Source organism: Chelmon rostratus, chromosome 22 (genome assembly GCF_017976325.1).
Source record: "Chelmon rostratus isolate fCheRos1 chromosome 22, fCheRos1.pri, whole genome shotgun sequence".
Taxonomy (NCBI): domain Eukaryota; kingdom Metazoa; phylum Chordata; class Actinopteri; order Chaetodontiformes; family Chaetodontidae; genus Chelmon; species Chelmon rostratus.
This window is the reverse complement of record NC_055679.1, coordinates 10,515,726-10,531,553: the sequence shown is the minus strand read 5'-3', so window position 1 is coordinate 10,531,553 and position 15,828 is coordinate 10,515,726. Positions and strand designations below refer to the sequence as shown.

The window sequence follows — 15,828 nt, the reverse complement described above, 5'->3', positions numbered from 1 at the left end:
ACTTTTGTGTATCAATATTGAATGTAGATTTTGCAAAACAGGGACTTTGGCGACCATTTAGACCACTTTTGGCGCCTTGCTTAGAGGCGAGATGAGTACATTCTTCAAACGTTTGTTAATGCAGCCGCCTAATTTTGGAGCACAGGTGCACCTGTTGATGAGTGAGTAACAGGCGACTTTAGGAGTCTGTAGGTGCCCACATGACCAGTTTTCCACACTGAACCAGGGCACCGCCCTCTTTGGCTTGAGATGTGAGGGGAAGCCGCTGCCAGACACAAGGGGCAGGTCCACAAGGTGTGTCTCTCCAGGGAAAAGACTATCAGTCTTTACACAAGATGTGAAGTGCAATTAAACCAACTTTTATAGCCATGTCCTGCCAGCATTACCAGACATTTATGATAGGAATCTGGTTTCATTTAGCTGCCAGTATTTGACTCTTTGTGCAATTGCCACTGTGCTGCAGGTGACCTGTTTTCTTTTCCCAGATGAGAACAAAGACCAGCTTTTAATCTATTCTCCTCCATTGCTAAGATATTATGATATGCTCAATTATGTCATTTCCAAACAAAGCTGGGCGACTAGTTAAAGCTGTCCTGAAGGCTCATGTGGTATTTGTGGACAAGATGCAGATTTAGCTTGGGAAAATGTCAGAATGATCAATGAAACTGCCTCTGCAAATCTGGTCCTGGGGTCAAAATGCAGTTTTAGCAGTCATCTGATACAGTGCAATCTGTATAACCCAAAAATGTCATCCACTAAAGGTGTAACATTAGAGATGCTAATCCCCGCTGAGAATGAGGGGTGGGGGTGGGAAGTGGCCCACATTTTTTTCCCTGGGGCCCTATAGCAGGTTAATCTAGTCACGACTCCTAAGCTAATTGGTTTAATGTTTTGAAATGTTTTGACATCGTGGCTTACTAGCTGCTGGGTCTCTCACTGCTTCTCGAAAGCCACACAGCGATTCTGTGAGCGGAAAATCATGACCTTTTGATTGATGGACAGTGCATACAGTCGAGAGTGCCATCAAATAAATGAAAATCCAACAATAGTCACATTAAGATTTTCCCCCTTTAATGCAATCTTTTCTCAAAAACAATCTGTCCAGTCCAGGTCTTCAAATCACATTCACGTTAAACTTTTCTGTGCATAATCTTCATGACGAAACAGTGACCAACCTTCCATTTGATTGAAATGCTCTTGATACATCCATGTGACAATACAGTGTGTTCAGCAAACAATCAAGCTGTCCAGTTTCGGTCATTTTGCGGACGCTTGTGTCCAGGCTGCTTTACATTTTTGCACTTGAGCACATACATTTCATCTGTGGGGTTCTTACCCTGACTGCCATGCTTCGCCCAGAAAAGCAGCACAGATCAACACAGACCCAAGCATTAAATAAAGGTTCCAGCAAGTGGAGCAAGAAGGTGTTTCAGAGGGAAACCTAACCGCAAAAATGTCAAGATTAATGGGTTTAAGTTAAATTTATGTTATCTGGATTGTTGTCTATTTGCTCGGTTACATGACAAGAGTGTGGGGTAAAAAGTGTCTGTGATTCATTAGTCATCATTTCAACAATGAAGGATGCAGTCAATATCTAAATGATTATATACTGAATGACATTAAGTTCATAAAACAATGTTTGAGATCAGTATTTTTTTTTTTTTTGGCCTAAAAAAATCTGTATATTATAATGTGACATCAAAAATTTCTCCACCTCAACACATTTTTCAGTTTGGCACGTCATATTTGACATTCATCAAGCAACAAAACACACTTACACACACAGACACACACCGGTTTAGGTGGTTGGAGTCCTTATTTGAACTGGACCAGGCTGGAAGTTTACGATGGCTGAATTGGTGTATCGGAGTTTATGATGTTGCAAATAAGACTTTGTGATAGAGCAGTTGAACGGAGACCAAAGTTTTTAGGTTTAAGTCTGGGTCACCTGGAGAAAGTCAACAGAAGAGATGTTTTTACTACCACAGAACAGAACACATGAGAAGTTTGTCTGTGAGAACATATGAGTCAAATTCCTCGTACAGTCCTGCCAACATTTCCCCCCTAAGATGTTATAAAAACCCCAATTTCATCATTTATGTCGATATTCATTAACATTCAATCTTGTGTATCTGATGCACACAAGTTGATTAGCAAGATGCTGTATATATATTTTGTAAAAAAGGAAAAAATGTCGTTTTCCGACATCTCTCAAATCTCTCTATCCTGTCATTTTGTGCTGCTCATTGAACTCCTCATTCGTAACGGACACACGCCAATTTCACCAAATCGTGATTTAAAAAGCATCAATTCAACCGTCTCTATATCGTTCTAAGACACAAACCAACCAACCCTCATGGCCTAAACCTGTGGCACGTTGTCATCAATACAAATAGACTGTACATACTGTTCTCAGTGGGTTTTCTACACGTTTTCTTTATCCTGCCATTTGCACATTGTTAAAAAATATATAAAATATTAAGAGAAATTTTACAGGGTTAAAAACACACGTTCAACGTTTCTCTTCAAAGCTATTTACAAATCTCTGTATGGTTACGAGTCGTCATTCAGCTGTCAACACAGGAGTGAGTGGGTGTCTCTTTTCAGTGAGAGCGCTTAGGCAAGCAAAGGACTATGATCTGCGATGTGACATTTTAACTGCTGAGTTGTGTTTTTCTTTGGATTTCGGTCTTCATGTTCAAAACTGTTGTCGTCTTTAATTGACGATATGTAGCCGAGAGGCAGACAGGAAACTGTTTAGGAAGTAACCGAAAAACCAGGAAGAAATATTGAAATATTTCTATTAAAATTATTATTATTATTTTTGTTATTATTATTATAACCAACAAAGGTTGTTTTTTTGATAGAGTTTATGATCTGAGAATTAATCTGAGATCAGCGACTCTCAGGTTAATTCTATTGATCACAGTTTTTCTATATTTCATAGACCAAACCACAAATAGATGAAACAAAAAAAAGAATGGGCAGATGAATCGAGAAAGAAAATAGTTGTTAGTTGCAGCCCTAGATACAAGTAATCGTGTTTACTTGCAGATGGTAGAGAAAACAATCATATTATATATGAAAAAATGCTTTGCAGCACCGTGAAATGTGATAAAACTGCTTAGCGTTCATTTAAAGCTAGAGCAGTCAGTCGTTTTCATGTGAAGTGAAATTTGCGAATGATTTGAAGAAAATCCCCCTTTTTTTTTTAAGTTGACCCCAGCAGCATGTAATACCTAAGGCAAAGATGTACATTACACCATTAAATACTTTCACTGTGACAGCATGGGAAACAGTAAGCGCTGATGAAAGGTATGTGGCTTTTAATGGACAACAGACCCGTTTGTTGGATCAGTCAAGGTTAGCGGACTCGTCACTTCGGAGGCATCGGCTGAAGTTTAACTGCGAACGCAGCATCGTGACTCAGATCCAGTTTTCAGTTTACTGAGGTATAAGCTCCCTGCCAGCTGCTGCAGTCCTGTGAGACAGGACCTGACCTTTGACCATTTAGGGCCAAAAGCTGTTTCTATCATGGCATTTCCCATTAAATTTTGCTCTCTTGTTTTTTGTTTTTTTTTTAATATATTTGTTTGTATTGTTTCTTTAAAATATTATTCCTTTTTTAATGCCACCAATCATTTTTTTGAAAGGAGATGCAGAAAATCCCACTTTACATTGAAATGCAGCAGAAGAGATCCTTGAAGCACATCAGGTTTAAAATGAGATCCACGTGGTAAAATATGCTGTTATCATCATGGCTCGATGACTTAGACATTATTTTGTCTAGAAACCCCCCCCCCCCCATGGACGTGCTTTGGGGTCAATTACTCTTTTATTGACTAGAAAGCATATCCATTCTGCTAAAAGGAACGTAAAAATGACTGATAAATAAAACGACCCTAGTACAACATTCATACAAAGTTTCTGTAAGGCATTCATTCACCAGGCCGCCAACGCCAGCAGAGTCTGCCGGAGCTGCCTCTTCCAAGCTTCAGCTCATCAGTCTGGTGTTTGCCAGCAAAAGAAAAAGTGTTCTTGAGATAGCTGTATCCACAGTTTGTCTGTCAGAGATGTCTCCCACTCGGTTGCTCGAGTCTTTTACACAGTTCTGGAGATGGCTTTGGTCTGTCCTGCAGCTAAGACTAGAAATGATACGTACAGGAGAGCCATGGCTCTGAAAAGTCATTGGATTCATGCAAGACTGTACAGACTTCCAGTGAACTGTCCAAGCCGACAGGACACAAGGTTTCGGTGCAGTCCTATCTGCAGGAGGTGCCCAACACGCTGCCCGTTGAGGGGGTGGTGGCGGTGGCGCTGTAATGGGGGTAGTTGTCGTTCGGCGGTGGGCTCGGGAGGATGGAGTTTCCGTTGGTTGGGGAGCAGCTGAGCTGGAGCCTCCGCAGGTACTCAGCGTGGACGGGTTTGTGGCTCTGCAGCACTTTGATGGCCTCATCCACGGTGAACCACTCCCGCTTGCGGCCTGCAGAGGGAGACAGAGCACGATGTATGAGTGAAAAGGAAGCTTTCATGTTGGCTAGTGCAACCAGAGAGCCAGAGCATACAGATTCTATCAATTTAACAGTATAATAAAGACTCAGTAGTTAGGAATTCTGCAGGAAGCTACCACAACAGGCACCATGTGTTCATATTTTATCTTCAGTTAATTGGTTTGTCTGGTTGGCGAGTTTAATTGGAGCACAGTGAAAGCAGATACTGCATCTTGAGGATCATGTACATACATACATACTACATACGTGCAGGCATGCACAAAAATAGACAGAGCACGTGCTGAAGCCCCTTTCAGATTTCAAAACATACTTCGTGGAAAATAGAAACTAGTGCATGTAGCAGGTGTGGTGACTTGTAACAGGTAGACGATGCTCTCCACTGAGCACCTCACAAAGGGAGGTTGAATACTGGTGCCCAGGCTGCTGACATCTGTAATATACTGCAGCCAAGAACCACTGCAGCAAAGATCAGTGGCCTAGATTTATAGGCACCTGTTGTCACTGCATACCTCGATGCCCCATATAGCGGGCTACACTGGCCTTCACATAAATAACAAGATACAGTATACTATAAATATGTGAGACAGAAGACAGATCCACCGTCACAGCATCTGCAAAACACACGCGAGTGGGTGATGGGAAACTTTACCTATGTTAACAGAGTCCTCCCAGGCCTCCAGAGTTTCTGTGACAGTCAACACGTACACGTACGTCCGGTGCTTCCGATCCTGGTTTTGCTTAAGGGATCAGAAAGAAAGGAAGCTGAATATTCAGTGATAATCAAATCCAGCACCAAGAACATGTCTCATGTGTGTGTTGTGTTTGTGTATTGTGCTTAAAGATGTTTAGTTGCTAGCGTGTTGATACACATTGGGCTACATTGTTCTTAATAAAAATCCATATTACACGATATACTGCATTCTAATGGGTTACAAAAGGTAAAGGACTTCATGGTTAATTGTGCATCTTTTGCCCTTGAAAGTGCACTTTCTCATGCACATGAAGGCTTACCTCAAAAACACCAAGCAGACGTCCGAGCTTGCCCTTCACACCAGCCTGAGGAATAAATAGAAATATGACAAAAAGGGTTGATTTTCCTCTCTGGCTCTCGTAGACAGAAGGTTACGCTTTTTTGTGCGATTTGTTTTTTTTGTTTTTTTTTTAGGTTTTGAGTAGGGTGGCCTCACAGCGCAATCAGTCACAAAGATGAATAGAAGGTGAAAAGCAGTGTTCAAACCACAGACTGCATTACGAGTCAAAACAATGGGCATTGTGTATTATGTTTCAATGTTTTGAAGAGCTGCAGGTCCGCCTCTTTGTCCTGAACTCTATGCTAACCTCCCAGGCTTTGTGTTGATGGAGAAATGCTTGACAAACAATTATCCACACACACAAAAACATTCAGAATAAATGCCCAGACTGAGATATTTTTGGCGTTTTGGTCCTCAGTGGCCTCTCAGCTTCTTCTATTTTTTTTTAAGAAACTGCAAATCGTTGTTTCTCTTAAAAGGTGCAATGATCTTTTTATGGATCCATGCAGTGTTTTAGACTGCCTGAACGCTTCATCAATCATTTCTAGTGTCCCTTCGCCTGGAGGAATTAAACCTGGCACGAATCCTGAAAGAGTATTATTACGGAACCGTTATTATGTCTCTCTCATAACACTTAACGGTTGCTTTATTAATTCAGATGTGCTTCGCAAGAATCAAATTACTGTAAAGACATATGACATCTGCCCCCTTCTCCGGTCCCCCGCTCGGCATACTTCACAAGTGTCACTCTGTCACACTGGTTCGTCCAGCCGGCCTGTGAATGCACAGGAATCCAGCGACCAGCCAAGTTTAGATCGCTGACGTGGCTGAGAACACAAGGTTCCCAACCGGCGGGACCTCTGGAATACCAGCAGATACCTCGGTCGACCAGCTACTGACACCGTGGCCCTTGAAAATTCTCGCCCCTGGCATGCACGCTGCAGCCAACAGTTTGAAACATGCAACTCCAGTTCTGGTCATTTCAGCATTTCTTTTTCTTTTTTTTTTTTAAGGAAAAGGGGAATGATGTGAGAGTCGTGCAACTGCAGGGAAGCACAGATGTGTGTTTAAGATTTTTGCATGACTTCTAATAATAATTGTAATAATGAATGGAATCATAAACATCACAGCTGTGGCGTCCTCAGCAGCTGTACGATGACCTGGAAGTCATGCTGTGCAAGACTGTGAGGGATTTTCTTTTTTCTTACATTATAGCAGTATTAACTCCAACTTAACATGAAAGTGACTGACCTTGCCCTTATTTGGTACTTCGCTTTAACAAAATGACACTTCTTGGTTGAAACTATAGCAGAATATGATGCTTTTGGGAATTGATCATTCAGTGCTCTGAAAATGCTGACAAATATCTGGAAAATCTCTGGTTCATTCACCTCCTCGAACACCTCTCGCACTGCGGCACCACACGGCTCCTCTTCGGGCTCCATCCCACCCCCGGGGACGATCCACTGGTCCGGGTGCCGACTGCTGCTGACCAGCAGCACCTGGAAAAGAAAGCCTGAGTTTAAGAACGGTACAACAGGTCAATTCCTTTATTTTACAGGGAAATAAGGAACGTGCAGTCCTTGCAAGCCCCTTCAGACAAAAAAAAGTTCAGTACATTTAATAGTATACTGACTTCTTTCCTTCTTTCAGTGGCCATGATTTAGCTACATTGACACTGAGGGCCTAACATGAGACATGACCTTTGACCCTTTGGACTCAAGGACAGATGACTGATGATTGGTGCTGCCTTTGCTATTTATTCTCCGTTGTTGCTTACAGGATCCTAAATCTACCACAGCCCTCACAGCTGCTTAAATATTTAATCCTGACATGACGTTTGGTATAGATGGTCTTCTGAGTGAAACAAATTCGCTGAATTAATGGAATTTCTATAAAAATATGAGAATGATCCACACAAAAAAAGGTGCTTTGTTTACATTTGAATTGGTACTTTCAATGGTTGTAAAATATGACATGCAAACCTGGATGACAGAGTGAAGAATAAGAACAAACTGGCGATCACTCGTTACATTTTTTCAGTCCAGTGATGAAGCTCAGTCAAAGCCGGCGCTGAAGTGGTTCCAGCTCAACTTGACCTCAGCAAACAATGCATGTAAACCAAGCATGAGCCACTCAAATCCAGTCAGTGTTCCCCCTGAGCGGCCGGCGGGGCTTGAATTACACTACAGTTGCAGTGTGCACCGATATGCACAGATCAGATGCGCCCGTGTCTGCAGTTTCTGGCAGTATCCATATAGCAACCACAACAGACACAAGCACACCTGCTGTAAACATTATCGCATTTGCACGGAGCAATTCAATCACTATTAAAACGTGGTCTGCGGCGGGACACAGGTCGTAATAATATCAACAGCCAATACAAGAAAAGCACCTCATTCGGCTGTGATCCAACTGCACCCCCTGATTCATACAGGTAGCGATCGTCAAATCAGAAGTCACTTTACTACACACAGCAGTGAGTGCGTTAAAGACAGAAACGTGAGTTAAGCATTTTGTGCAACATATGGTCACATCCACCTCTGCTGCCCATCTGATCACCATATCCAGTAATCTGCCAGCGGAGTCAGTCTGTCACCTAATCCTAACTCAGCTTTCGTGTATCTTCCCTTACGTTCTCTAATGGGATTGTAGCCGCAGCGACCAGAGGGCCGCTGAGGATCTTCTAAAGAACAGCCTCGCGGTCCAAACCGATTGGACAGCACATGCCTGGGGCCTGGACAGCGAGCGCTGTCGGCTGTCGTCCTCCTCACGTGCTACGTTCACCCAACTCGGCCACCTGCTTATTCCCGGACGATATAGGTTAGGATGAAGGGTGGGGGGTGGAGGGGGGCTGCATGCGCATGCAGTTCAAATGTCAAGCATGACGACGTGGATTAGGCGTGTGCACCCTCAGTGAACGTTTTCTGGAGGTGAAAAGGGTGCAAGAAAAACACATAGCAGGTGTTAATCACATGCAACAGGTGCATGTTTTATATAGTGTACAGACACACACGTGTGTTCAGGGAAGGGGCCTTTGCATTAATAGTATTAATAGTGTGCAAAGTAGGGTGCAAACTGTAAAAAGAAGCAGAAAAATTGAACCCTGTAACCTGCTTGAGTGCTTTGAAGAACAGGCTGACCTTTGACAGTGAGGTGAGCTCAAACAAGCTGTGAACTTTTGGCCTTGAATCACAATTTGAGAAAACTAAGAGAAAAAGATGGCAATTTTAATTGGAAGATTCAGAGGATCTTCTTTATGTTTTGGATGCGTTAGCAATCTCAAAGCAGCCCAACCCGCTGGCCTCGCTGTCTGGTTGTGGTCTGCGTGTTGCAGCCAGCGAGGCTCAAAGGGAGATCAGCGGTGTCAACGTGTCCTAAGTTGACAGTGTGAGATGTATACAAAACAAAAGCCACAGAGCTTCCGGGGCAGCGAGGACGAAGACCATCTCCTCTTTGCTTGTTCCCTTTTTATCTCTTGGTTGCCGTCCCATGAAACTCCCATTTGTCCTATTTTAGTTTCGCTTTAATGAATTTAGGAATGTGGAGCGCTGAATCGACATATTACAAACTGTGTGTAATTAAGAGCTTCTTCACACGTGCTTCTGAGATGAATACAGCCACACGTTCATGAGAGGGAGCAGCAGGGGTTTGGCGCTGCCTTTAAAGCGTTGCGAAGGGACACTTCAGCGAGAAGAGACGTTTTGCCATCACAACAAAATCAAGCCTGCAAGCTTCCGTTCATCTGTCTAACCACAGGTCAGGTCAAGTTTTAGAAGTCCAGTCAAGTCACTGATATGCAAGTATTTGAAGTTCATTAAGCCGCCAGTGATGTGTTCCCAACTTTTTTCTCTGACGCACCTCACAGCCCGGTCAGGGATGGACTGCAGTGGCCCTTCAACACCAGCCATCATGTTCCAAATGTGTCGTTTTGATTTGATTTTTAACTGGATGTTATTGAACATTTCATTATATAAAAGTGGCTTTGGTACTTATTTTCAACATTTATCCATTACTTTTAGCTCGCTATTTCAATCACTAAGTTGTCCCTTTAAGCTAACTATTGACCATTTAGCTATTACTCCTCACTAACTATTAAGCATTTATCCATAACTTTCAGCTAACTATCAACCGTTTAGCTGTTACTCTTAGCTAACTATCAACCGTTTAGCTGTTACTCTTAGCTAACTATCAACCTTTTAGCTATTACCCTTTGCTAACTATCAACCTTTTAGCTATTACCCTTTGCTAACAATCAACTGTTTGCCTGTTACTCTTGGCTAACTATTAACCATTTAGCTATTACTCCTCACTAACTATTAAGCATTTATCCATAACTTTCAGCTAACTATCAACCTTTTAGCTATTACCCTTTGCTTACAATCAACTGTTTGCCTGTTACTCTTGGCTAACTATTAACCATTTAGCTATCGCTTTTAGCTAGTTATCAATCATAAAACAATACTTTCATCTAACTTATAGATAGCTATTTTAGTCCATTACAGTTACCTAACTATTTGAACTGTTCATTTATTCACTTCAGCTATCTTCTCCAGTCTTTTATACTTTTAGCTAACTGTTTAGACTTATCTGCTCTCTTGCTAACTACATTTCAAGTCCGCTCAAGCGCAACATGTAGCGTTCAGGTGTTAAAGCTGGTTTCATTTGTGTGTTTTTTTTCTAATCTAATCATCGTTTACATTTTGTCAAATGAATGAGTGATGTTTTCGAGTATCCCCTGGTAACTGTACTCCAGGGGTTAACGTACTCATCTACTGTTTTTTAACTTTCCTCAGAAAAACACACGACAGGCTACAGTTAGAAGATGAAAAGCCAAAACAAAATAACTCACACCGTCATGACACATGGGTCGCCTGACAGCTGAACTCCGAGCACAGAAAGCCCACTTATATTTGGAAAGTGGGGCAGGGTGAAGGAGAAACCCCAGAGGAGCACTGTAGTGTTTCCCACTGACATTTTCCTGCTTTGCAACTCCCACCTCTGCCCAGGGGGCCCCCGGTGTAGCAAAGGACGCGTGCAAATTCTGAGGAAACATACAGTAAATCCCCTCTGGGTCATGAAAACCACATGGACAACTGTCAGACTCATGTGGAACTGTCTAGCCTCTTATGCAACAACAAGCATCAGCTCCTCGATAACCAACATGAAAAGTACTGAAGCGCAAAAGCCTGTCTTGCAACTGGTTTAGAAAAGAAGATCAGTCACAACTCAATCTGAGATATCAGAACTATTGGTAGTAAAATGCAGGCTATGGCAGCGAGTCCTCTGGCATGGCCTCAAACAGGGACAGCAGGCAGGGATATTCTGGAGGACATAAACACCACCTCCTCCTCCTCCTCCTCCCAAGGAGGACGCCTGTAGCTGTCAAATAAAGAAGGCTCCAAATGCCAGGCCAGGCCGGGTGCCGGGAAGAGAGAATGATGGAAAGTCTGAGACACTCAAGTACACAAGTGCAGGGGTGGAATCAATAGCACTAAGACAGTAATATAGTCGCTGCATTATACAGGTACCAACAAATAAGAGAGGAGTCATAAACAGGGAATACCAGCGGCAGGAGAGGAAGGGACGGAGAGACTGAACGCCTACATTTCTGATTTTATGATGAAGCATCCACTCTCGCTGATAACCTCCTCCTCCCGTGTCCAGCATGACGCGGTTTACAATCTGCTGCAGTGGCTTCAATATGTAGCATCTGGGTTATAATCTGATAAAGGCGGAGGTTACTGCTAGAGGATCATAAATAATGCATGAACTCGCGGCATTATATAAAGTTTATTTTCATAGAGCCTTAACAGTGCCAAAAAAACTGGACGATGCAGCGTGTAATACATTGGGTTGCTTCTAAACCATGAAGACAAACCAAGAGATTTTAAATTTAAAGTTTGGATTCAGAAATTAAGATAATTTAAAGGACACTTGAACACAACACTGACATCTCCTTTTTAGCTGATCCAGTGAGCTAACTGTTGCTTGTTTACACATCCAGCAGACGTGAAGCAACATTAGCATTTGGAGAATGTGAGGCCTTCACTTTCTTTTTAGCTCCGTTTTGTCCTCCACCAACTCCTGAGGGAAACATCGCTCTCGTCAGCTGCTGAATGCTGCCGTTTGTTGCTGGCGAGGTAGCATACAGTTGGTTTGCACAGCATTTTGAATACGCTGCTGGACACAACACCGAGAGATGTGAGACTGAACCAAGACAGTGAAGCGTGGCCAGAAAAACCAAAACAATGAGCTGCAATTAAAGCTCGGCAGCGCTGAGGGGAACAGCAGTGTCAGGTGATAATACTCCGCAGGCCAATCACTAAGAGCACCCACTTCACACACAGTCATTTAGTCTACTATTAATATCAAAAAACATAGGACTTTCTTATTCAACTGTGGGTTTCTACAAGTTATCACTTCATTATTATGGTGCAAAATAATTCATAAAGGCTCCCTTGGCCTCAAGCAGCTCTCATGCTGTTAAACTCAGGTGATCCACTCAGCCATCACTGCTCCGTCAGTGTCCTCTGTTAGCAGTTTAATTGCTGTCACAGAGCACCTCGCCCCGAGGGCTCAGCTTTCTCCTCTCCTCTCCAAAACAAAACAGTCCGGCAGCAGCATGTACAGCTCTTATTTCACCACAGTTAGGTCTCCTGTGTCCAGGAACTGATTGTGTACGCGTTGGCGTGGGTTTAAGGGAAGCACTGATAACACGAAGCCCCGTACTTCAAGCTTCCTTAGGCAGAAATGTGCCATTGTTCGCACCCAAAATCCCAATCAGAGCGCCAGATCGGCCCTCTCGCTCCAAGCCGTGTCATCTCTGCGGCTGCATGAGCAGACATGCCTGTCAAAGCCTGAAAATCCTGAGGGTGACGGTCACACCTACGCGCTTCTGTTGTCACAATATCTTCTGACTGTCCTTTGCTGTGATTACAAGTTATAATTTTTTTTTCCCCACAACATCGTGCAGTCCTAGTGTGTGTGTGTGTGTGTGTGTGTGTGTGTGTGTGGTAAATCTTCAGATCTGTGTGTTGCAGCCAAACACTGGAGGGCTCAGGCAGACCTCTCATTGCCAGTCTAGTGACACCAGACTGGGCTGCTTTTACAGTATATTGTGTAACAGTTTGTTTATGCCAAGCTCAAGGAGGAGGCTAAATTTAGGCGTGCAAAGAATGTGCCACAATAACAAAGAAACGGTCGTGATGCTTGGACATAAATACGACTGAGTAGTAATATGGATAAAAGGATACTATTAGTCCCACAAATTGACCAGCAGCTTACCAAACATGAATGTAAATATGCAAGAATAGCTTGTGACGAACCCAAAACACGACCTGGGGTGCTTTATAGAACAGGGCTCTGTCTAGAGCATGAAGATTGTTAAAAAGGTGTATTTTTGCACCTGGAAATAGTGTCGCTCCATCCATCAATGCACAGTTGTAACCTGCACAACTTTACAGAGTCGTTTACATTAATACAGGCTCTCTGGATAAGTGTAAATCTATATGATCACCCCTCTTAGCATCCAGGGTCCGATGCAGAGAGATCGTGTAGGTCTATTGAGTCCTATTTCATGTGTGTGTGCCGTGTGTGTCCATATCTTGTCTTCAGACTCACTTTTTAAAAGTTTAAATTGTTTAGTTCAAAAGAGCTGCCCAAGCCACATCATGTCAAAGATAAATAAATAAATAAATCCAACAATAAGTATGCTAGATTTTGTAGCATCCTGATATCTTTGGAGTACACCAGCCAGTGTATCTTTAGGTTTAGGGTGGAAAACTCATCTGCAAGCTGCGGTAATCCCCTCCACAGTGGATCCACTGTACTGCGCATCGCCTCCGAAAGTCTTTAAGACACAACAACAATGTAAGTCTGTCACCCCACATTCATTATTTACACGGCGAAGGCCCCTTTAAATCCTCATCCACATAATTGCTACGCAGCTGCCCGCTCAAGGCCGGCGGGATGCAGCATAATCATGAATGGCCACTGCCTGGTCATGGATGCTGACACCGTCGCGGTGTTAAATGTGGCGACGTGACGCGACATTTGATAGATATATTTAATTATACCCTCGTAGCCTATATTTTCACATGCCCACTCAACACAAGCCGACGTTAATCCTGCTATTAAAGGAAACGTGCAGCAGAGCGCCTCGCCCCCCCTTTCTTGGCTACCTCAAGCTAGCAAGAAGCTAACAGGAAGTAAAACCAAGGCGCCTTCAAAATAAGAGCTTTGCTGTAGCGCAAGGCCGTTTCAAATTGGTTTCTTAGCCATGTGTTTTATTGTGAAAGTCGAAAAAGTTGGTAGTTTGTTGTAAACGGACGCGAACTTGACAGCCTTTTTTCTCCCCTTTCTCTACGTGCTCCTCAAACTAGCCTGAACTGGATGGCTCAAGGCGCAGCAACAGCAGCAGCAGCAACAGCACGGAAACACCAACCAAAACAGTGGCATTGAGAGTAGAACAGAAAAACAGCCTGATTGTTGCTACACCAAGACGAAGACGCCATAAATCAAAAGCCACGCGTGTTATCAAAGATCAGTGTCAATTTTGGTCATCATCACCCATGTGTCGTTTGAATGACTGGTTGCAGATGGGGGGGATGACTAGGCCACAAAGTCACACACAACCCCTGCATATCGTTCATGTGGTCCAGTTACACGCAGCGCGAAGCCTCTCACCTCCTCCTCGCGTTCATTCTTGAAGCACAGACACGCCGCTCGCTTCTTGAAGCCCTCGCCATCGTATGTCCTGGTCTGGTTCGGCTTGAGCTTCATTGTGGATGATAACACCGGCAGAAACAGAGAGAGAGAGAGAGAGAGAGGGTGGGAGAGAGAGATAGAGAGAGGGGTCCAACGAGTTAACAGCGGAGCCGCCGCATCGTTGCTGCTCTCCGCATCCGTGGTCCGAGGTGGTCTAATGAGAGGAGGAGGGGTCGCTGGAGAGATCCCAAGGTAGCCGTCAGACTGTCCCGGATTTATGCTTTCCTCATAAATCAAGTGCGTCTGGAAGGTAGATGCAAGCTCCGGCTGCAGTCGGCGGTGTGTGTGTCCAGCCCCGCAGGCAGCGATCTTATGTAGACTACAGCCTACACAGCACAGCCCTCCTCTGGATCCATTTGCGCATGGCCGCTGACTCAGTACAATGAACAGGCAGACTGGAGTTTTAGATATAGATCACTCCTCTTCGCTGGGAATGAGCTCATTGGTCGGTCGGTCACGTTGGGCGGAGCTACATTTCTGGTCAAAACAGTGATAATACCGGTAAACAAATGCGTAATTTGTGCAGACGTCTTCCACACCGGTGCTGCAGAACACTGGACCATAGTGTCTTGATTTGAGAGTGTGCAGTGAGGATGTTCATGAAAGGCCTGATGAGTGATCCCTCATGTGTGCTGCATCTGCAGTAACTTGTGGTGAAACACTTTTTCAGGTTTGATTCATTAAAATCAGCTGATCTGTTTCAAAACATGCTCCACACTGTCAGGAGTAAAGTTCTAGCTGGAATTCTGTTCCAATCTGTTTTTGGTCAAAAATGGTCAAACTTAAATATATATAGTCTGAAAATACTATAACAAGCCTATACAAACACAAAATTGTCTCCCCAGGTTGCTACAATCTCCCAAATCCCGGAGTAAATGCAGGCGATGAGACCTCTTTTTTCCTTTTCTTTTCTTTTTGAGTGTGGATGTAAATTTGTCAGTTTAACACTATTTATATTACAACACAGCTTTACAATCCAAGCAGGAAATGTTGGAAAAAGTTAAATTACTGTTCAAAATAATGTGACAATTGGAAAAACCTGCTTGCACACCGGCTCACTTTGTTCTCAGTGGGGTGTGAAGCACCAGTTCTGAAATCAAACCCATAAACTCCTGAAAAATATATTAAGAACTGCTTATTAGTCAGACACACCAGACTTGGAGCCTCACCTCTCCTCATATTATGAAACCTCAGCCACTGCTAACCAATAAAATCAGCCCTGCTATGAGCTCGTGTATTTGTCATCGCTCAGTTAGCCGTGGCGTTTTTATTGCACTTTCATGGGAGTTTTCTTCTGGGAGAAGTCCCCCGTTCCAATACAAATGTAGATTCTGTCCTTTTATTTGCTAAAGGAACGCTATATAAATATACATACATACATAAAATTTTGCTTAAAATGAGCACAGCAGTGTCACTTTTAACACTCACTAGATTCTAGTTTTCTCCTTCTCCTTGGGTCTTTTGGGGGTGTTTTTGGCAAAACTGTGCACCATATCATGTATTACATGCTCAGTAGT

At 43.4% G+C, this 15,828-nt stretch overlaps 1 protein-coding gene across 1 annotated transcript; it reads right to left on the bottom strand.

The window, feature by feature from the left end:
• Positions 1-1,060: 1,060 nt before the first annotated feature.
• On the bottom strand, positions 1,061-14,661 carry nudt4b (nudix (nucleoside diphosphate linked moiety X)-type motif 4b). The gene is made up of 5 exons (XM_041963708.1): positions 14,231-14,661; positions 6,934-7,044; positions 5,523-5,567; positions 5,161-5,248; positions 1,061-4,483 (listed from the first exon to the last, which is right to left on the bottom strand). Exons 1-5 carry the CDS (start codon positions 14,324-14,326, stop codon positions 4,263-4,265), a joined length of 561 nt encoding a protein of 186 aa, XP_041819642.1. The 5' UTR covers positions 14,327-14,661; the 3' UTR covers positions 1,061-4,262.
• Between the last annotated feature and the right edge of the window lie 1,167 nt (positions 14,662-15,828).